The 21823-nt window shown below is 35.4% G+C and overlaps 1 protein-coding gene across 3 annotated transcripts in view; it reads left to right on the top strand.

Moving 5' to 3' along the window:
- The window catches only part of SLC35F5 (solute carrier family 35 member F5), a 45011-nt gene that overhangs the window by 10009 nt on the left and 13179 nt on the right, over window positions 1–21823 (top strand). Inside the window, exons 4-12 of one of the 3 annotated variants that reach the window (XM_036858339.1) lie at window positions 1363–1506; window positions 3412–3474; window positions 5331–5412; window positions 6196–6386; window positions 11398–11479; window positions 12230–12317; window positions 14237–14301; window positions 16495–16599; window positions 16785–16813. In XM_036858339.1, coding sequence (XP_036714234.1) covers window positions 1363–1506; window positions 3412–3474; window positions 5331–5412; window positions 6196–6386; window positions 11398–11479; window positions 12230–12317; window positions 14237–14301; window positions 16495–16599; window positions 16785–16798 — 834 coding nt within the window. In that variant the 3' untranslated portion in view covers window positions 16799–16813. Of the gene's footprint in view, window positions 1–1362; window positions 1507–3411; window positions 3475–5330; window positions 5413–6195; window positions 6387–11397; window positions 11480–12229; window positions 12318–14236; window positions 14302–16494; window positions 16600–16784; window positions 16814–20426; window positions 20587–21823 lie in introns of those variants that run through there. The other 2 variants (XM_036858338.1, XR_005020646.1) reach the window with 2 other exon arrangements.

The following is a 21823-nucleotide window of genomic DNA, read 5'->3' on the forward strand; positions in this document are numbered from 1 at the left end:
TAGGCTGTCTTCATTTCTTTTCATTCTTTTTTCTTTATTCTGTTCTGCAGCAGTGAATTCCACCATTCTGTCTTCCAGGTCACTTATCCGTTCTTCTGCCTCAGTTATTCTGCTATTGATTCCTTCTAGTGCAGTTTTCATTTCAGTTATTGTATTGGTCATCTCTGTTTGTTCTTTAATTCTCCTAGGTCTTAAACATTTCTTGCATCTTCTCGATCTTTGCCTCCATTCCTTTTCCGAGGTCCTGGATCATCTTCACTATCATTATTCTGAATTCTTTTTCTGGAAGGTTGCCTATCTCCACTTCATTTAGGTGTTTTTGTGGGGTTTTTTCTTGCTCCTTCGTCTGGTACAAAGTTCTCTGCCTTTCCATTTTGTCTATCTTTCTGTGAATATAGTTTTCCTTCCACAGGCTACAGAATTGTAGTTCTTCCTTCTGCTGTCTTCCCTCTCTGGGTTATCATTTTTTTCTAGGCCTTTTCAATGCACATAACTAGGTTTTTGGGGGGTTTTTTTTGGAAACAAAAATTATGAGTTCATTCTGATATTTTCAATTTAAATGAAGATTACAAGGATCTACTGTATAGCACAGGGAACTGTATTCAATATCTTGTAATAACTTATAATGGAAAAGAATCTGAAAAAGAATGTGTATATATACATAAAAAACTGAATCACTTGGCTATACACCTGAAACTAACACAACATTGTAAATCAACGATAGTTCAATTTAAAAAAATCAAACAAAAAAACAGTGATTACAGGCTGTTGTATAACTTCCTAATGACATTAAACTTCATGCTGTTTTCTTTATACCCCATACTGTTTCATTGCCTCTCTTTATGCTATTTCCTCTGTTTGGGCTATTATTCAGACCTTCAGATACAGATCAAGAATAGCTTCTTTTGGGAAACTTCTGTAATGTTCAAAATGGTCCGTCTTTCTTTGGTATTCCCATGGTACCCTGTATCCCCCTATCATGGTATTAGCGCATTATACTGTGTATTCTTCATATCTATATCTATGTCTATATATCTGTATCTGTATCTATAGGTCTCCTCTCAGGAAATCCTGTCTTATTTTTCCTTAGCTGCTAGTATAGATACTGTTGCATAGTAGGTTTTCAGTGAATATTGAACAAAAGTTTTTTTGCAAGTTGTTGCTGCTTTGTTTTGGAAATATTATCCTTTGTATGCAAGGCAAATACAATATTCAGAAATGAATTCAAAATATTTTTATAATCCCGTTTGATCTTTCCCTTCCAAATGAACTTCTAGAGTTAAAAATCATGTAATAACTGTATTTTATTGGAAATGAGTAATAAGGTTTGTCTCATAGTTTCTGTAACTTTTTCCTCCACAGTATGTTTTTACTCAGTACAACAAACCATTCTTCAGCACCTTTGCAAAAACATCTATGTTTGTTCTGTACCTTTTGGGCTTTATAATTTGGAAGCCATGGAGACAACAGTGTACAAGAGGATTTCGAGGAAAGCATGCTGCTTTTGTAAGTTTTAAATTTTAAGTGTTTGTTGGTGCAGGGGTAAATTTTTTCAAACTATTAGTTTCTTGAAAAACAGTTTAACTTGTTCGTTAAATGAGTGAAGATAGCATGATATAAGAAAAACTTGCTTTTGTCCATACTTTTAAATTTACTCTTCTAATCAGCTTGGCATCAGAATGTTTTGTGAGAAGTCAAAGATACATAATCACTTTCTTTCCCTTACCTCATGGCATCCTCTGAGTTGTTAAGACTTACTTAACTAGTCCAAATCAATTAATGTGGAGAAGGTGATGGAAGATAAAGGATAAGAAGAATATCTAGAGTCTATGGTCATTTGCAGATCAAATAAATATCATCTAATTAGCTGTAAAGTTGATTGTAGAAGCAAACTAATTCAAAGTTTATATGTTAAAATGAAAATAACATATTTCAGGACATATTTCAGATGTTTGGCTAATCAAATTATATTCCATCATTAATGTCACATAACATGCTTGTTTTTAAGTGTTGAAAGAAATGGCAGTTTATGTAGTGATGTATCTTCCATGTAGTAGAAACTGAATTTTTGATAATGAAGAATATAAAACTCTCTCTTTTTTTTTTTACACATTTATTTATTTATTTATTTTTGGCTGCGTTGGGTCTTCGTTGCTGCGCATGGGCTTTCTCTAGTTGCGGTGAGCGGGGGCTACTCTTTGTTGCAGTGCACGGGCTTCTCATTGCGGTGGCTTCTCTTGTTGTGGAGCACAGGCTCTAGGTACATGGGCTTCAGTAGTTGTGGCATGCAGGCTCAGTAGTTGTGGCTCACGGGCTCTAGAGCACACGCTCAGTAGTTGTGGCGCACGGGCTTAGTTGCTCCACAACATGTGGGATCTTCCTGGACCAGGGCTCGAACCCGTGTCCCCTGCATTGGAAGGCAGATTCTTAACCACTGCGCCACCAGGGAAGTCCCTTCACTTTCTCTTTTTTTGTAATTAAATAGGAATGTCTTTGTACACATCTGTAGTTATTTACTTAGGATAAATTCCTAAAAGTATAATTGCTGGATAAAACAGTAATATCATTATATAGCTTGATTCCTTTTGCTAAATTATCATCTACAATAATTGCACCTGTTTCATGTCTGTTAGCAGTGCATGAGACTGAACTGTTAGCAAAACCCTAATGCTTTGCCAATATGATAGGTAGACAGCGGTATCTTGTTTAATCTGTGTGTTTTTGGTTACTTTTTCATATATTTGTGGCACAGTAGAATTCTTTTGTGAGTTGTCCATATCTTGTCCATTTTTCTACATTGACTCTTTCTTACTGATTTATAAGGCTTTTTAAGGGCATGGGCTTCTGGTGTTTGAATCTTGTTCTGTCACTTGCTGATTGTGTGATCTTTAGCAAGTTATTTAACCTCTTCAAACTTTAAGCAGGGATAAATGATAGGGTAGTTGTGGGTGTGAATAAAAGCATGCTTATACAGCACTAGCACAGTGGTTCTCAAAGTGGTCCAGTGTCTGAATCCATTTAGGGGATTCTTGAGGTTAACACTGTTATCGTGATAATGCTAAGATGTTATTTGTCCTCTTCACTAACCCACCCATCCTCTCCCTAGTGATCTGAAATGTTATTATAATATTGTGAAAAGGGCTTAAGTTCAGAGTTAGACTAAATTGGGCTTTAATCCTAGTTCTGTTACTTAGATGAAATTTCTTATCCTCAGTTTCTTCATCAATAAAATAAAGATAATACTTACCTTACATGGTTGAGTACTTGGCATTAGCTGCTGTTATTATTAATAATGATTATACCCTTATAGGTCTGCTCTGGATTTTTGGTTCTGTTCCTTTGAGCTGTGACTCACACTAGTTCTACTTTATTTCATGAGTTTAATTGAATTTTATGTCTCATTATTTGTAGTTTGCAGATGCTGAAGGTTACTTTGCTGCTTGCACAACAGATACAACTATGAATAGTTGTTTGGTAAGTGTTTCTTTTCTCCTCAGGAAGAGAGCGGCTGGAGTTGACCATGGCGGGAAGGACTGAAATAGCGTTGATAGCACCACAGCTATATTAAAATAAAAATATATCTCAATGTTGGCTGCTCTCCATGAGAGTTGTAATTTGTTACTTTCTTAGAGACACCTGAGACCTAAAAGTAAGCAATTCAGCCACCTCTGGGGAGAGAAGGGAAGAGGAAATTAGTTAAGGACTGAAAATAGTAAAGGAAGTCCTTTGTCCTTTGTTTCTTACCAACTTTGTCACTTCATGTTTGTTATTATATTATTACCACTTAGAAACAAATACATTTACTTGACACTGAGACTCTATAAGCAGATTGTTTATTCATTTCGCAAATTTTTAAGAGCACTTAATATATGTTAAACACTTGTTCTAGACTCTCAAAATACAGCTTATGTTCTAGTGTGTGAGGGTGTGTGTTCGGGGAAGGGAGGGAGACAGATAATAAGCAAGCATATGAAGGAATTATCAGTCACTCTGTTTAAGCATTTATAATCTTGTTGGAGAGAGAGTATGTAAAAATCTATTCTTTTTAGACCATTACTAAGGCATCTCTTTAAAATATATTATTCGAAATGTGGCATTCGATCTGAGAAAAATTTTAAAGTTAACTCTAAAATTTAATACCAATTTATGAAGCACTAGCTCGGTGACCTTACTGACAGTACAGTTTTTTGTTCCTCTGACTTTTAGAACTACAGTTGCTTGCAAGGTAGCTTACCGGGTGCTGTGAATGGTTTGTGAAGCTTAGAGAAAATGTCATTTCTTTTCTCTGGGATCCTAAGCATCAACAAAGCTAATTCCCTGGTGGTTCAGTGGTTAGGACTCTGCACTTTCACTGCCAAGAGCACGGGTTCGATCCCTGGTTGGGGGACTAAGATCCTGCAAGCCTCGCCGTGCGGCCAAAAAAACAAAAAACAAACAAACAAAAAACAGAAAAAAACAAAAACAAGACTAATATCAGTTGTCTCTATCAGTGTAGAAGACAGAGTTGAGATGGCAGCCTACTCTTCTACTATTTTTTTCTATTATCTGTAAGATGGACATGTCAAATTGTTCTAGGCCAAATGCTATAATGAAAAGTTCAATGCAACAATGAGACTCCATCTATTTCCAAATCCTATTGTCTCTTCATTTACTGAATATTTTTCATTGGCAGAGTCTGTATCAGGAGTTAAAGATAAATTAAAGAAATAAAAAATATTTTATGTTAATTTAAGAAACAGCCTTGTTTCTTAAATTAACAGAATTGTGCCTTAAATACAGATCATCTGAAGAACATTTTCACAAACAGTTGGGGGATTTAGAACCACTTAAAAATGTAGACTTTTAGAGCATGGTTAAACAAACCTGGCTTTAATTCTGTGGTCTATCACTAGATTATTTTATATCACTGAGGACAGAGACTTTGTCTCTACTGCTCTTATAGCCCTAGGACCTAGAACAGCACCTGACATAGTAGGAGCTCAATATGTATATGTTAAAAGAATGAATGAAAAGGAATGGGAGATAATCTGTTAGCTGAGAGAGGTCTGTTTTTATGACATTTAAAAATTAAATATCATAATATGCCAGTGCTGTGTGATTACATTTCTAAGCTTTAAATTGATTCTTTCTGTCATTGTACCTGGGTGGATCATTTGAGTTTCCTATATAAGTCTTGAAAATGCATTTTGGGAAAATTATGCTGTATAAACATGGTGGTGAACAGCCCTGTTTTGGGTGGTATCTGTGTCTATATACCATCCACTTAAATTTAGCCAGTATATCAGCTATTATACTTGTTTATATTTGTTTCTGTTTTTGCTGCATTCCAGAGTGAACCTCTATATGTTCCTGTGAAATTTCATGATCTTCCGAGTGAAAAACCTGAGAACACAAACATTGATACTGAAAAATGTAAGCAAAACTTAGAATTTCATTACTTAGAAATTGGTGGAAATTTTAGCTTCATTCAAGCCATCCCAAAACTTAGTGGTTCTGTGGGTTGCCTGGGATCACCAGGCAGTTCTTCTGTTCCGTGTGGTGTTGGCTCAGCCTGTGGTTGTCCAGTTGACTGGACGTTTTTATTAATTCAATGGAAATAACTTCCAAATACCAGAAATCTCTGTGGTGTTATTATGTATATATAGATACATTTATTAATGAACAGCATCCTCTTCAACCAGGCCATCAAAGACCTTGATAGCAGATTACAGGAGTTTTGCTGGTTCTTTGAACATGGTAAAGAATGCCAGCTTCAACGTAACGCACAGTATTCATCCGTGATATTCTCTTTCAAGGAATGGAACTATAGAAGAATGTTCTGCGTGCTTGACCAGGAAAATAATTCTCATAAATTGGATATCTATGAGGAAAAATCCAAATAAACTTTTACTATAAATGCTAAAATAATAATCATACTATAATCCTGAACCAGGCAGTTGTTTGAAACTTTGTTGAATATTGGTCTCATTTTAAAACCTTCAGAATTTTTTATAGATGGAAACATTTTTCCCACCAACTCTTTTGAATGAGCAGAGCTGTTCCATGTAATAATTTAACTGGTTTTTTTTTTGACTGTCCAAATATGATTATAGATGGATTAAATAATATGCATTTACAAGTAAATTAAAACTTGTGACATTTTTTGGATGCGAGGGGAAATGTTTAATGATTTTATACTTTACTTTTCCTTTCAAGCTCCCAAAAAGTCTCGTGTAAGGTTTAGTAATATCATGGAGATTCGACAGCTTCCATCAAGCCACGCATTGGAAGCTAAGTTGTCTCGCATGTCATATCCTACCGTGAAAGAACAAGAATCCTTACTCAAAACTGTGGGGAAACTTACTGCAACTCAAGTAGCAAAAATTAGCTTTTTTTTTTGCTTTGTGGTAAGTCTTCTCTTTATTATATGTTTGGAATTTGAATTTGAAGACAGTAGACATATCAACAATATAGTATTAAATTTTAAGACTATTAGGTTGCCTTAGTCATGATTTTAAACTCTGTTATCTGCTATCATAGGGAAATTAGAGTATTAAAATTAATAAATACTAGGCATACGTAAAAGAATTCAATAAATACTATACACTACAACCACTCATGTATATTTAGAATTTGACATTGCCTCATGGTCAGAATAATGATTAAAGTTATTTCACACTATGATATATACAATCACTAGTAAATGTCCAGATAAGAGTTTGCATTGATTGCATTGATTTCTTCAAATAAGTGCTTTTGAGGTTTTATTTTAAATTCATATAAATGTGGTCAAATATTTTATAAGTACTCATAGTAAACATTTTTTCATTGTTTCTTATAATATTGTTTATGCCTTAATTATTTTAATATAGAAACAAAAATATGCTTAATGTTTCACATAAAACATTCATATAACAAATAAAATATTATTTTGGGCTAATCTGGGATTAGATAACTTGCCTGAGTTAGTAAACTCTGATTTACAATTTAAAAAATGAATTTCAGTGCTCTTTTCTATATGTATCATTGGAAGTAGACTATTCCAAGGTGGTTTAGTATGGGCCTTTAAGGTTTAAATTTATACTGAGCATTTTAAACCACTAGGTAATACAGGGTTAATGTCAATATTATTAGCCTGATTATGAGATTTTTTTACTTTACAGTTTTGCCTCTCATATTTACTGCATAGCCAATTTTTCACCATCCTCTAACTGAATAACCTCTGTTTTAGTGATACCTTGATTAATATATTCAGGAGTACAAATCAAAGAATCTTTGGGAGTTGTAATATGATAATTACATATGTAATAAAGTTAATTTAAAGGCTCATATATTTGGATTATGCTATTGTGATTGCAGTTTGCTTGTTTTAAATGAGTATAAGGCAAGACTAAGATTTATTAATTAAATCTCCTAATTTTTAAAGGAGACTTGAGGTGAAACACGATAAAAGGATCTATAAAGTAAAAGTTTAAAAAGGAGGGGTGGATAAGAGCCAGACTAAACAGATAATGTCTGTGTAGGGTGCAAACTGGCTGTGTAATGGGTTGATTATATCAGGAACTTCCATTTAAAGAAAGAAAGAAAGCACACAATTCATCTGTAGACAAATGGGCAGAAAGGAAAAAAGGAAAACTTCCTGAGTTAGAGAGTTTGTCATCTATTGATAAAATAAACTTTTCCTAACTCAAAACTGAGAGAATATATTTCATAGGTTCTTATGTAGAAAGGCACTATTCTGTATACCAGATTTACAGGTAGATATGTACAGATAACAGCCTTTTAGAAAAATTGTGGTAAAATATACATACTATAAAGCTTACTGTTTTGACTATTTTTAAGTGTACAGTTCACTGGCATTAAATACATTCACACTGTTTTGCAACCATCACCACTGTCTATCAGCAGAACTTTTTTCATCTTGCAAAACTAAAACTATACCCATTAAATGACAACTTCTCTTTCCCACCTCCCTCAGCCCTTGACAGCCATCGTTCTACTTTCTGTCTCTATGAATTTGACTGCTCTGCACACCTTATATGAATGGAATTATACAGTATTTTTCCTCTGGTGACTGGCTTATTTCACTTAGCATAGTGTCTTCAAGGTTCATCTTTGTAGGATGTGTCAGAATATTTTTCCTTTTTAAGGCTATGTAATATTTCACTGTATGTGTATACCACATTTTGTTTATCCATTCATCCATTGATGTACACTTACGTTGCTTCCACCATTAATAGTCTTTTCTGAAAAATCAACCTTAAGTAAGTTATAAGAGCAAGGAGCTGTGTTAATCTTAAGTAAAGGCATTTCTGTAGAAAGTCAGAGTAATATAGTCCAGGTATATATCTTTTTAGAAACCTGACTTAATAGAGTAATAAGCTTGGATGAGCTCTAGAGCAATGCTGTTCAATAGAAATATAATGTGCAAATGCAGGTCACATAGGTATTTTTTTTTTTTTTTTTTTGGCTGTGTTGGGTCTTCGTTTCTGTGCGAGGGCTTTCTCTAGTTGTGGCAAGCGGGGGCCACTCTTCATCGCGGTGCGCGGGCCTCTCACTATCGTGGTCTCTCTTGTTGCGGAGCACAGGCTCCAGATGCGCAGGCTCAGTAGTTGTGGCTCACTGGCCTAGTTGCTCCGCAGCATGTGGGATCTTCCCAGACCAGGGCTCGAACCCGTGTCCCCTGCATTGGCAGGCAGATTCTCAACCACTGAGCCACCAGGGAAGCCCCCCACATAGGTATTTTTAAATTTTCTAGTAGCCACATTAAAAAAAAAGAGAGAAACAAGTTACTTTTAATACTATATATATATTTTTTTGACTAATTTATTTGGTTGTGTTGGGTCTTCGTTGCTACATGCAGGCTTCCTCTAGTTGCGGCGAGCGGGGGCTACTCTTCGTTGCAGTGCGGAGCTTCTCATTGCGGTGGCTTCTCCTGTTGTGGAGCACGGGCTCTAGGCACGTGGGCTTCAGTGGTTGTGGCATGCAGGCTCAGTAGTTGTGTCTCACGGGCTCTAGAGCGCAGACTCAGTAGTTGTGGCACACGGGTTAGTTGCTCCGCAGCATGTGAGATCTTCCCAGACCAGGGCTCGAACCCATGTCCCCTGCATTAGCAGGCAGATTCTTAACTACTCTGCCACGAGGGAAGTCCCTTAATACTATATTTTTATTTAACCCACTCTATGTAAAACACTTCAAAATATTATCAGTATAAAAATTATTGATGAGATAGTTTACATTCTTTTTTTGTACTAAAATCTTCTAAACATTTCAATTTTTAAACATTTCAATTTCTATTTCATTTCCATTTCTTTTTCTGTTTCATTTCAATTTCAGTTTTCATTTCACTTTCTAAACATTTCAATTCAAAGTAGCCACATTTCATTTGCTTAGTAGTCACATGTGGCTAGTGGCTAATGTATTGTACATTGTAGGTCAAAAGGAGTTAATGATTACTGTATTTGCCAGTCCTTCTTTAATTGTTTTGTCTCATTAGGATTTATGGTGTTTTAATTTTTTCTGTAAGATGTAATTTAGGTCATACAGGCTTTTATGCTAATTTTAAAATGAATTATCACTCATGAAATAATGAAATACTATATAAATTATTTGTGACAGCTTAATTCTTAGTAAGTGGTTGTCCTCAACTCTGGAATAATGAAAGGAAACATTGTAAAGATAATTTTTACTGGAGGGCAATTGAGATGGTCTTCTTTTGTGATGAGGCTGCCTTGGGTTTGAAAGCCAGAGAATGGAGTTTGGGGAGAGCTGGAGAATGGGAAGATCTTTCTGGAAAGAGTTCATAGCTAATGATGAGTAGTTATACTCTTTGAATTCCTGCAATCTAAGTGGTCTGTTTTTATTTCTTTATCTCACATTAGCGGAGACCAGTAAGATTGTTTGGAAAATGAGCACAGTATTTAAGTATTAAAGTGGTAAGGAAAGTGGGTCAAGAAAGCTAATTATCACCCCACAAGCATGGCCTATTCTTGTAGAAAATCTCCAAAAGATAATTAAGGGCAGAATCTTCTGCTTCTTTTTTAGCACTTCAACTGCAAGCAGATTGTGGCTACTACTGTCATATATATTTGATATTGCCCGTCTTACCAGTTGCTAACCTCATTTTCTTATTTAGATAGTCAAGTGAAATTAGGAAGTCAGAGGACTACAGATGGAATCAGAGTCTGGCTTTAGCTTTGAGTACAGTGTATACTGAATGAAGACTTCTAGACTCTCAACCATCTGCTGCCTTCTAGCAGTAAGATCTAGCTCTAAGATCATGTGTCTATACTGCTTCTTTGAAATATAAATGCTAATAACTGTACTTTTCACTTAACTACAAGTTCTGAGAGATATCAAGAGATGTCCCTCCCTTAATAGAGACAAGTCATTCTCCAGTAGAATATGATTATCCAGTCAGTCTGTTTAAGTAACAGAAAACAGTTAGACAAGTAGTTAATTTACTTTGACCCAGCAATCTGCTTCTTAGTATATACTACATTAGGGGCACTCATGTACATATGCCCCAGGAGGCATATGCTAGAATATTCTTGGTAGCATTGTTTGAAATAGTCAGAAAGTGTTCATCAACAGAAAAATGGATGAGTTGTGGTAAACTGTATTAGATTATCTGATAGCAGTAAAAATAAATGAACTTTGGATGCGTGCGCACACACACACGCACACACACACACCAGGCTTCATCAAAAGAGGTCCTATTTCTTATTCTCTAAATCAAAGTAGGCACAGGGTTGGGAATATAAGAATAACCTAGCCTAGACAAGCAAAAGGGAAAAAAAAAATCCTCATAGCTGGAAAACTTCCTTCATTATATTCAAAGTTATGAGAACTCTTTATATTATGTCTCAAAACTGAGAATCAGAGAAACAATCACAGTTAGCCAGTAAATTCACAATTTCTTGGACATTTTAAAATTTCCAAAGTGAATATAAACTTTTGTCTATCGACCTGGCTAGTTCATCCATCCCCTTAGGCATCACCTTGTTCAGTCGATTTCTCATCATGTTATATTCATCTGTACGTATTTTAATGTTTGAGAATTCCCCCCAACTTAAATTTGATTTAGATAAACTTAATAGAGTTAGTACTCAGTGCTTGGATAAAGCAAATTTCAATGTTGATTTGATATTAAATTTACCCTAATTTTTAAAAAAGCCTGAACAGTGCTAATTTTTAACCAACTGTTGTTAATTTCTTAAGGGAAATTGGATAGCAAAGATATTAGGTCTGATATAAATGTTTGTCTTCTTTTTGGGCCTGTGACTTTTCAATACAAAGCAGATTTTAAAACTTATGATAGCAGTATTTAGAGGGAGAAAAAAAGGAGGGGACTATAAATTATAATGACAAATATAAAAAGTCATTTATTAGGTTTCACTTTATTTTCTATTTCTTTAGTGGTTTTTGGCAAATTTGTCATATCAAGAAGCACTTTCAGACACAAAAGTTGCTATAGTTAATATTTTGTCCTCAACTTCTGGTAAGAAATTTGTCTTCAAAATCTGTATTATAACTCGAGACCTATTTCTGATATATATGTGTACATATACATCTATTTTTATCTTGTTTTAAATTATTTCATTCTTTCTAATGTGTATTGGTATAACTACTATTTAATCTTTAAATTTTGTGTCATAGCCTTGTGCTATTTATATTCCTTCCAATACTTTACAGTATTTTTTATACAACAATATATTAAAGTTTAATAGGCTGACTCTTTGTATTGTAGCTGTCTTTCCTTTCACATATTCTTTCTAAAGATCTTTTTTTCAACCCTTTGGCTAAATGTAATTGCTTATTTCATAACTACAGTTTGCCCTGTGAAAGGTGTTTTATTTTTAAAATTGAATCACCTTCCAAATCTGGAAGATAAAAAAAGTATTTTTGAAGCTGTAAAAATAACTTTAGTACACATGCTTGATGATGATGAGGTCAGAATGTTACTCTGAATGCTCAGTTTAACTCTCTTATTAGTTTTAAAATAAATAGGACTGTACTTGATCTGTATTGTTGAAATAAACATGGTTTCATTTGGAGGCTGTTTTTATGTGTGATCTCTGAACATTTCAGCCTAGGTAACTGCAGTCTTATTCTTAGTCATTTAAAAATGACAAAAATTAGTTTAAAAGTTAGGTGTGTAATTAACTTATTTAAACAGTCAAGTTGGTAATAAATAATTTTGACAGTATTTAAGCTAATGTATCTTTTTTTTATCCTTTTCTCTCCATAGGACTTTTTACCTTAATCCTTGCTGCAATGTTTCCAAGTAACAGTGGAGATAGATTTACTCTTTCTAAACTATTAGCTGTAATTTTAAGGTAAGAATATAGTGTAATAGCTAGTTTATTCTGCTTAAAAATGCAATGTTTAAAGCATTTCTGGTAATGATAGATGATAGTTTATATTATAATGTACTGTATAGGCAAAGATAGATGAAGGTAAAAGGTTTTAAATGGACATTATGCTACTCAGGTCTGCATCACATCCTTGGCTAGTTTTCGAAACCTTCCTGGGGAGGGTAACTGGAGGGAGGACCCCAAAGCAGCTTTGGTTCCCATTCACGTGACTGTGGACCACTAAGTGTTGTACTGACGTTCACGTTTAACTGCCTGGTAATCCTCGTAAGCTCCCAAGTTTGTTTCCTTTTCCTAAAACAAGTTCCCCTTTTTGTTTAGTTTTTAGTTTTCACTTCTCCCACTTCTAGAAATCTAACCTGCAGTCTTCTCTGATTGTCTCAGCCTCAATCTTTCAATTATTTCTGTATAAATTATCTGGCAATTTTGTATTACTGTTTGTAATACAATACATAAGTATCATTAATGACTAATTTAAATCTTTTACTTTATTTAACTTTGTATCCCTACGAGATTACAAACCCTTGAAGGTCAAAACCTTGTTTTCCACTTCTTTGTGTCATCAAAGGCCTAGCATAAAGCTTCGCTCACAGTCAGTGCTCAAAAAAGACGTGTTGGTTTGATGAAGCTGTTGTTTTTGTGAGAGAAAATCAGAAATCAGAGAAGGTAGCAGAATAATTTACCAGAAAGATTAGTGTTTCTGAACTTTCAGAGGTGGGTTTGAATCAGAGCTCTGCTTTTTGCCCCTGGGCACTTGCCCTAAACTCTCTGAGAGGATTTTCTAGATGACAAAATGATGATAGTATCATCTACTACTTTGCAGTCTTGTTTTAAAGTTTGGAGGGATGTATATAGAAAGTGATTATCGTAGAGCCTGGCACTTGGCAATCACATAAGTGGTGTTTCTTTCTTTTAGATATAAGGGTAACTTGACCATGGTAGTTTCCATGGGCAATCAGGTTGAACCAACTAATTTACCATTTAGACTTTATGGACACTAGGAATTTATTCTTTTTGCATGATTGGCCCATGTTTTAGCCAAACATATTTTTGCATTAGGGAAATACAGTATATTTGTCTGAGGGAAGTGATGAGGTTTATCCAACTTTGTTCAAAATTCATGCCTTTTCTTTTCATTGTCTTAATAAAAGTAGAAAGATACATAGAAATAGAAAGACAGTATAAGGCTCCATGAGGACAGGAACCACATCTCTCTTGTTCGTTGCTTAACCCGAAGTTTAGCTCATTAAGCAACAGTTGAATGAAGGAATAACCTCTTGATTTCTCTACATCCTTAATTTGGTCTTATTTTTACATTAAAATAATGGGATTAATTTAATTATTTAAATATTTAAGGATAGTTTTACCATTAATTTCGGTTTTACCAGTGAGAGTTAGTGCCATTGCTAGGTTTATATGGGTTTTGATATTTGTACATTGCCAAAAAAGATTGGAAGAGGGATGATAAGTTGGTTAATTTTTTCCTAACTGAAAGGCAGAAGATAGCATAGCAGGTAAGAACACTGGACTCTGGAAGTAGACTGCCTGCGTTTCAGTCCCAGCTGAGTGATTTTGGTCAAGTTACTTCATTTCTTTGTGCATTAATTTTCTCATGTATAAAATGGGAATGATAATAATAATAATACCTTCCTTATAAGGTAATATTGGGCATTTTATGTGGATTAAGTGAGTTAATGTAAGTATAGCACTTATACTATACTGATAATATTGTTAGATATTATTAATTAAATCATTAATTCTTTGATAGTTTTACCCAAAGTTGAGATTAGTCTTTATTACTTGTAAATAATTTTGATCTTTGAGGTTAGTCTTTTTAAGGAATTTATTATTTTACTTATCAGTAATGACTCTTATTCTCATAGCATCGGAGGTGTTGTGCTGGTAAACCTGTCAGAGTCTGAAAAATCTGCTGGAAGAGACCCAATAGGTAAGTATATGACTCTGCATTCTTTCTGTTAGAGTATACAAGAAAAGTTCTGTGCATGTCATCATGCATGTGCATGTCCACACACTTGCGTGCATACACACACACACAGGGTGGGCCCTAACAAGGCCTTTTTTTTTTTTTAACTTTTCCTTTGGAAATAATGTAAAAAAATTAAAAACTAGTTCACAGAACTCTCATATAGCCCTCCTCCAGATTCTCTTAACTAGTTGCAATGTACATAACTACAGTACAGGTTTAAAAATCAGGAATTAACAGTGGTTACAATAATTTTTATTTAGTCTGTAGATCCTTTTCAAATTTCACCATTTTTTCCACTAATGTTCTTTTCCTGGTCCAACATCATGTGTTGCATTTAGTTGTCATGTTTCCTTAGTTTTCTTTAATCTGGAACTATCCCTCAGTCTTTTTCTGTCTTTCATAACTTTAATATTTTTGGAGGATACTGTCCACTTGTTTTGTAGAATGTCCTTCAATCTGAGTTTGTCTGATATTTCCTTATGGTTAAATTTATGTTGTGCATTTTTGGCAAGAATACCATGGAAGTGATATTGTGTCCTGATAAGTACATCATATCAGAAGGCACATGATGTTGATTTGTCCCATTACTGGTGACATTAATATTAAAGTTGTGTGTCAGGTTGCTCCAGTGTAGTTACTGATTTTTCCCTTTGTAAGTAATAATCATCTTGTAAGAGATACTGAGACTATACATATATCCTATCCATCATGCTTGTACCTGCTAATTTTGTCATTCACTTTTGATTCTTGCCTGAAACAGTTACTACTACAGTAAACACTTTGTTTTTGATCCATTGTTTAGATTTAACAAAAGAAGGGTAATCAGAATCTAGCTTAATTGGTTTCCTTCTGGATACTTTATTTTTTATTTATTTATTTATTTATTTAAATATTTATTTATTTATTTACTTGGCTGCTCCGGGTATTAGTTGCAGCATGCAGGATCTTAGTTGCAGCATGCGGAATCTTTAGCTGTGGCATATGGGATCTTTAGTTGCGGCATGCGGGATCTAGCTCCCTGACCAGGTATTGAACCTGGGCCCCCTGCATTGGGAGCACAGAGTCTTAACTGCTGGACCACCAGGGAAGTCCCTCCTTCCGGATACTTTCTTTAGACATTTAAAGTTTATTAAATACAACAATGCTTTCTAAACTATTCCTGGTTACTGCCCAGGGAGCTGTGTCTTGAACTGCCTTACCTCTTTCTCACCCAGAGCCGATCTGTATGTGTAAAACAATATATGTATTTGTTGCGTGTGTGTGAGAGATTTTGTTGACAGGCTTTTCCCTTTGCTTTTTAAAAAAAGTTTAGTAGTAATAGTAATAATAAATAGATTTAATGAAACACTGGACTTTTGGATAATTGATTAAAGTATTGAATATGGTCACCTGGCAACACCTTATACAGCTGTTTTTAAAGGCTTACTTAAATGTTCTTGCGAGTGAGTTAATATATTAAAGAGAATCCATATTTATTATGCAGGTACTGTGAGCCCTACATTATGTTAGATATTTTAGAACATTAAAAACTATAAATTATGTGTTTGCAGTTGTCAAGGAGTTTTTGATTTTAATCAATAATATATGATTGACAAAATGAAGCCCCTAGAGAATAAAATAATACTATATTTAACTGTAGTAAGTATTACATTATCTAAAATAGAAGACAAGAAGGATGGAAATTCAGTGGAGTAGAAAGAGGATGCTTGGTGGCAGTGGTGGGACTTTAATAGGGTCTTGAAGATGGTGGTAGAATGTATATTAAAAATGATACATGGCAGTGGGGAGAACAATATAAACAACAGCTTAGAGAGGGAAGGAAGCATTGTTAAGTTGGCTGTGTCAGGTGTCATAATTGCTTATGTAGGGGACAGTATGAAGTATGCATTTCAAAATTAAATACCAAAATGTTGGCAATATAACATGTATAACATTGGTTAGATCATTGAGGTGAATGTTTTTGCATTTATTTGTTTATACTTTAAACTCCTTCCTATATTCCTGGAGGCCATGGATAAGGTGGGTTATACTTTATCTTTTCATATTTGAATAGTCATTTCTTGAAATAGGAGCTGACTGTGTCAGATTTTAAATAAGTGTGTGATAAATGAGTTAATGAACAGATGCTTTAAATTATTATCTTGATTTTTACAGGTTCCATTTGGTCTCTTGTTGGAGCCATGCTCTATGCTGTCTACATTGTTATGATCAAGAGAAAAGTAGACAGAGAAGATAAGTTGGATATTCCAATGTTCTTTGGTAAGACTATGTTTAACTTGTGAGGCTATGTACTCTGAATGATTAACTTAGGGTTTCGTTTTTGTTTTTTGGAGGGAATAGGGAAGTCTTCCTCCCCACTCCCCCATATGATTCTTTAAAACCATTAGATTTTAAAGATTATGAAGTCCAATTTCAATGTTTTTCTCTTACCTTGTTCTGCATAGTTGTGCACCTGTGAGGAAACGCTCATTCCCTCAGTGTGAGGTAAAGAAATTCCTTCTAACACCTTTTTCGAATTAATGTCTTCAGCCTGTGAATCAGATATTTTCCTCACTGATATGACAGGTTATGCTGTTATAAGCATGTGAGTGTATACCTGTTGTATTATACATTTTGCCTTTTTTGAATTGTTAGAAGTGTAAGATTGGGGAAACTGCCCGAAAATGATATGTATAATACTGTTTCAGTCTATGTACTTGTTTTTACTAAAAATTGTAGGTCTTTTGAAGGTTTTCCATTTGCACTTTATCTTTAAGACTCATATTCTTTTTTTTTTTGTTTTAAATATTTTCTGTACCTCTTAGGGTTGTGATTTTTTTTTTTTTAATATTTATTTATTTATGGCTGTGTTAGGTCTTTGTTTCTGTGCGACGGCTTTCTCCAGCTGTGGCAAGCGGGGGCCACTCTTCATCGCAGTACGCAGGCCTCTCACTATCGCGGCCTCTCTTGTTGCGGAGCACAGGCTCCAGACGCGCAGGCTCAGTAATTGTGGCTCACGGGCCCAGCTGCTCCGCGGCACGTGGGATCCTCCCAGACCAGGGCTCGAACCCGTGTCCCCTGCATTGGCACGCAGACTCTCAACCACTGCGCCACCAGGGAAGCCCTCATATTCTTTTATGACGTAGATTTTCAAATTATCCAGTTACAGTTTCTGGCATCAATTCTTAATTTTGGTAAATGCCTAATATGATTTTTATAAATTCTCCTTTGCCTGAAATCAGCTCAGTAAAGAACTTGTGATATCTAGGATTGCAAAAGAAGAGCACATTGACAAGATATCTTCCAAAAGATATCTGAATATCAATAGATAAAGAAGCATGGTGATGAGAAATCAAAGTGCAGCTTACAGGGAACCAGGAGACATGGACCCTAGCTGCTATAACTTCATTTATCTCATAGTCATCTGAAAATGAGAAGATTGGACTAGGTTAGTAGCTGATTTATGGAGGATCCTGGGAAGGTTGGAAGGAGGTGGAGTTGCACATGTGAGTCTGGTTCTCAGACTCCTTTGCTGCTTCTGCTGGAGCAATTCTGCTTTGTTGGTTTTTTAGCATTATAATTTAATTTGTAGAAATGATTTTTCTGCTAAAAATAGTTTGTATATTTTCACCTAAAGATTAACAAAAATAAAACCTTTGAAAAGCCACTAGACTGGGTGATCACTCAAGTTCCTTTCAAGTAGAGAATTCAATAAGTATACTTTAAATATGAAGATAATTTTAATGATGTCTTATTTTAAAGTCATAGAAAATTCCATCTGGAATGGATTAAAATGTTAATGTTTTACGGTGTTCTTTTTTAAGATTGGCAGCTTTCAAGAAAAATTGCTTATTTACTCTTATAGGAGAGTAGTACACAGCCATATAACTTGGTTGATCTTCTTCATATGTGCCATGATATGGAAAGCAATATGAATTTGACATGGGCTTTAGAATAGATAGGATTGGAGAAGTAGTAGTTAGGGTTGGGATGTAGAGGGTTCTTTCGGCATTTGGATGTGAGCAGAGCATAGCAGGGAACAGTGAGTAGATCCATTGTGCTGGAATGTTCACTTTAGGGAAGAGCAGAAGTGCATGTGGCTGCATTCTCGAGGGTCTAGAGAACAAGTGAAGTGATTTGGATCTTTTATCTCTAGATCCAAAAGTTGTTACTTAATGTGGGATTTCATAGGTTTCATAGTTCAGGGAACAGAAAAGAGATTTGGTTCTTGATAATGCCAAATTTTGGTGTTTTAATTAGAAGAACTTTTTAATACTATACAAGCCTTGTGTACGTGTGTTGTTTTGTTCATTTTTATTTTTATCACTAGGTGTCTTAAGTTGGGTTTCCTAGAAGCAGGGTATGAGACAGGGCTTTGGTGCAGGAGATTCACTGAAGGGGTGCTCTGCAGGAAAGACTGGCAAGGGAGTGAGAGGAGCAGAATAGAGAAGGGGAGAGGACCGCGTGATCTCTGGTACAGTTGAGGTGTGGCCCAGCTCGTTGCAGGTCCCTGGGCAGGGAGCACAGGGGGAGCAGGTAATGTGCCCGGGCACTCCTCAGAGTTGTCCTGGCCGAGAGCCATTAGGATTTGGCTGCACAGGGTGTGGAGTGGGGAGGGGTGGGAACTTCCTGGGAAAGGCAGACTTGGTCGCTGTCCAAGATAGTCCTTCGGAGAAGGCAGGTCCTGTGAGTCTTAAGCAGCAGATGAGAGTAGGTGCTCCAGCCCTGTTAAGATTTAACTAGGCATCCTATGGGCTTCCCTGGTGGCGCAGTGGTTGAGAGTCTGCCTGCCAATGCAGGGGACATGGGTTTGAGCCCTGGTCTGGGAGGATCCCACATGCCACGGAGCGACTGGGCCCGTAAGCCACAACTACTGAGCCTGCGCGTCTGGAGCCTGTGCTCCGCAACAGGAGAGCCCGCGATAGTGAGAGGCCCGCGCACCGCGATGAGGAGGGGCCCCCGCTTGCCGCAACTGGAGAGAGCCCTTGCACAGAAACGAGGACCCAACACAGCCAAAAATAAATAAATAAATAAAGATTTAACGAGGCATCCTAAATACTAGTTTATTATTTAGCAGCAAATATAAAATACATACCTACTGTAATTTAATTTTCTTTTAGGAAAGCTCTGTAGTTACCTCTGGATCTCATAGTGGAACTGTGGTGTTAAACTATATACCAAGTCCAATAAAAACTGCTATAAAATATTTTTTTCTTTACATTCACATGTTATAGTCTTATATAAGCTTATGTTTCTATAATAATAATAGCTAGCCTTTATTAACTATTTACTCCATGCCATGTACTGTGCTGTATTTTATGTGTTCGTCTACTCTTCCTAGTAACCTAATTAAATATTATTTTATACTTATAGATTGGAAAACTGAGGTTTACAAGAGGTTGAGCATCTTGCCTAAAGTTTGCCTAAAGATTACAGTACTAGTGAATGGTAGAGCTGGGATTGGAACCCAGGGCAATCAGACTGCAGAGCACACACTTAACCACTAAATATTATAGCCTTCCTTTACACATAGTCCCTGCTTAGTTCATACTTGAATAACTATTGGTGTATGTGTGTAATCTCACAGACTAGCTTATGAGCTCTTGGGAAGGCGGGAAGCAAGAATTTTATCTTTTTGGGGGACCCTCCTCCATTATTCCTAGCATAGCACGGGTGCTTTAAGCATAAATATGATTCGAATCAGAGAGTAAACCGTCTAGTTCCTCTTAATAATTTAGGCTGAATACACACACACATGCACGCACCAGTTATTCCTTTAAGTTCTAGGACGCTATATTATTATAATCTAAGGTTAACAACCCTTCTTTTTGAGTTGTTTTAAGTGGTTTGTGCTGCAGTACTTGCTCCATACACTCCATACAGTGAACCTTGAAGACTCAGTGATCACCAGTTGCTTGATAAAGTTTTTTCTTGTGTTGATCTCTCCATAAGACTTACTTAAAAACAAAAGTAACAGAAATTTCAGTTAAGGAAACCTGTTGAAGCCCTTTGTGCAAAATCTAACGTTTTCTGATTATAGAGTTGTAAGTTTGGAAAATTGAAATAAATCACAGTTACTAACTTTTCTCTCTTTTATACGTGTTTAGGTTTTGTAGGTCTCTTTAATCTGCTGCTCTTATGGCCAGGTTTCTTTTTACTTCATTATACTGGATTTGAGGACTTTGAGTTTCCCAATAAAGTAGTACTGATGTGCATTATCATTAATGGCCTTATTGGAACAGTGCTCTCAGAGTTCCTGTGGTTGTGGTAGGTACTGTTTATTGCCCTGTGATTTATTAGTTATGAGTTTATTGACTTTTGGCTAGTTTAAGCATTTCTAGTTCTTCTGTCTTCTGATGGCCCCTCGTGCGCACCCTCCCACCCCACACACTTACAACTTAATACAGTAGCTCCATTAGAGCAGGAACTGTGTTTTGTTTTTTAATTTCTGTGTACCCATTGCATAGAGTAGTGGCTGGCACATAGAAGGAGCTCATGAATTTTGCTGAACAAATAAATGAATATGAATGATCTGAATTTATAGAATGTTTTAGAAAGTAGAGTGTTATGCTAATTCAAGGCATCGTTATCTAATGGACAGTCACACTTAGGAGATGTGTATCCCAGGTATGAATACATGAATTCTAAGTGAGAATCTGGGGACTTTGCTTATTCAGGAGACTTTGGAATGTCTGTTTGGTTGTTCATAGACCTTTTTGTTTTGTTTATTCTCAGGACTTTTCATATGAGTGAGGCAGATATATAAACCCTAAGCTCTGATTAACTTGAGATTTTAACATAGTTTGATATGTTGTAATATCAACTATGTTGATATATGATAATAATCTTAAAATAGTTTGACAACAGTATCATATATGGAGTTTAAGAAAACTTCAAATAGAGAGCTTAATACTTAGTCCTGTTTCCATCTAATATGAACTTAAAAAGAAACACAAATTGTACTTAAACTCCTAAATGTATTTTATTATATACCATTTAAGACTACTGACTAGTTTTCCCTTGCGAAAGACTGCAATAAAAATAGCCTTTTCCATCAAGTCTTCCTTAATGCTCTGCCTACATTTCTCTGCCCTCTCCAATTAAGGAAATATCTCTATTTTCTTGATATCCTCTGTACTCACTCCCTTTCGTGTAGTACTTAAAGATTTACTTTGTATTGTAGTAATTTATGTAATTAAATTCCTTTGCTGATCTAAAACTCTTTGGTATCAAAATCTCATTTTGTACAAATTATTTTAGGTGCTCATTTTTTTTTAACCAAAAAGAATTACATATTTTATTTTATATATTAATACATACCATATGTCTCATTCTTTTGTCCTATCACTTCTTTTGTTCTATCATTTCTCTTGCCTCTTTCCACTCTTGGTCCTGGGCAGATGAAACTGCTTACTGGTAGTGTTTTGATTGAACTTAGTTGAACCATAAGGAATTGTTGATCTTAAACCATTTTTGATGGCAGTTTCATAGGGTTCAACCCAGT

Source organism: Balaenoptera musculus, chromosome 7, assembly GCF_009873245.2.
Source record: "Balaenoptera musculus isolate JJ_BM4_2016_0621 chromosome 7, mBalMus1.pri.v3, whole genome shotgun sequence".
In the NCBI taxonomy this organism is placed as follows: Eukaryota; Metazoa; Chordata; class Mammalia; order Artiodactyla; family Balaenopteridae; genus Balaenoptera; species Balaenoptera musculus.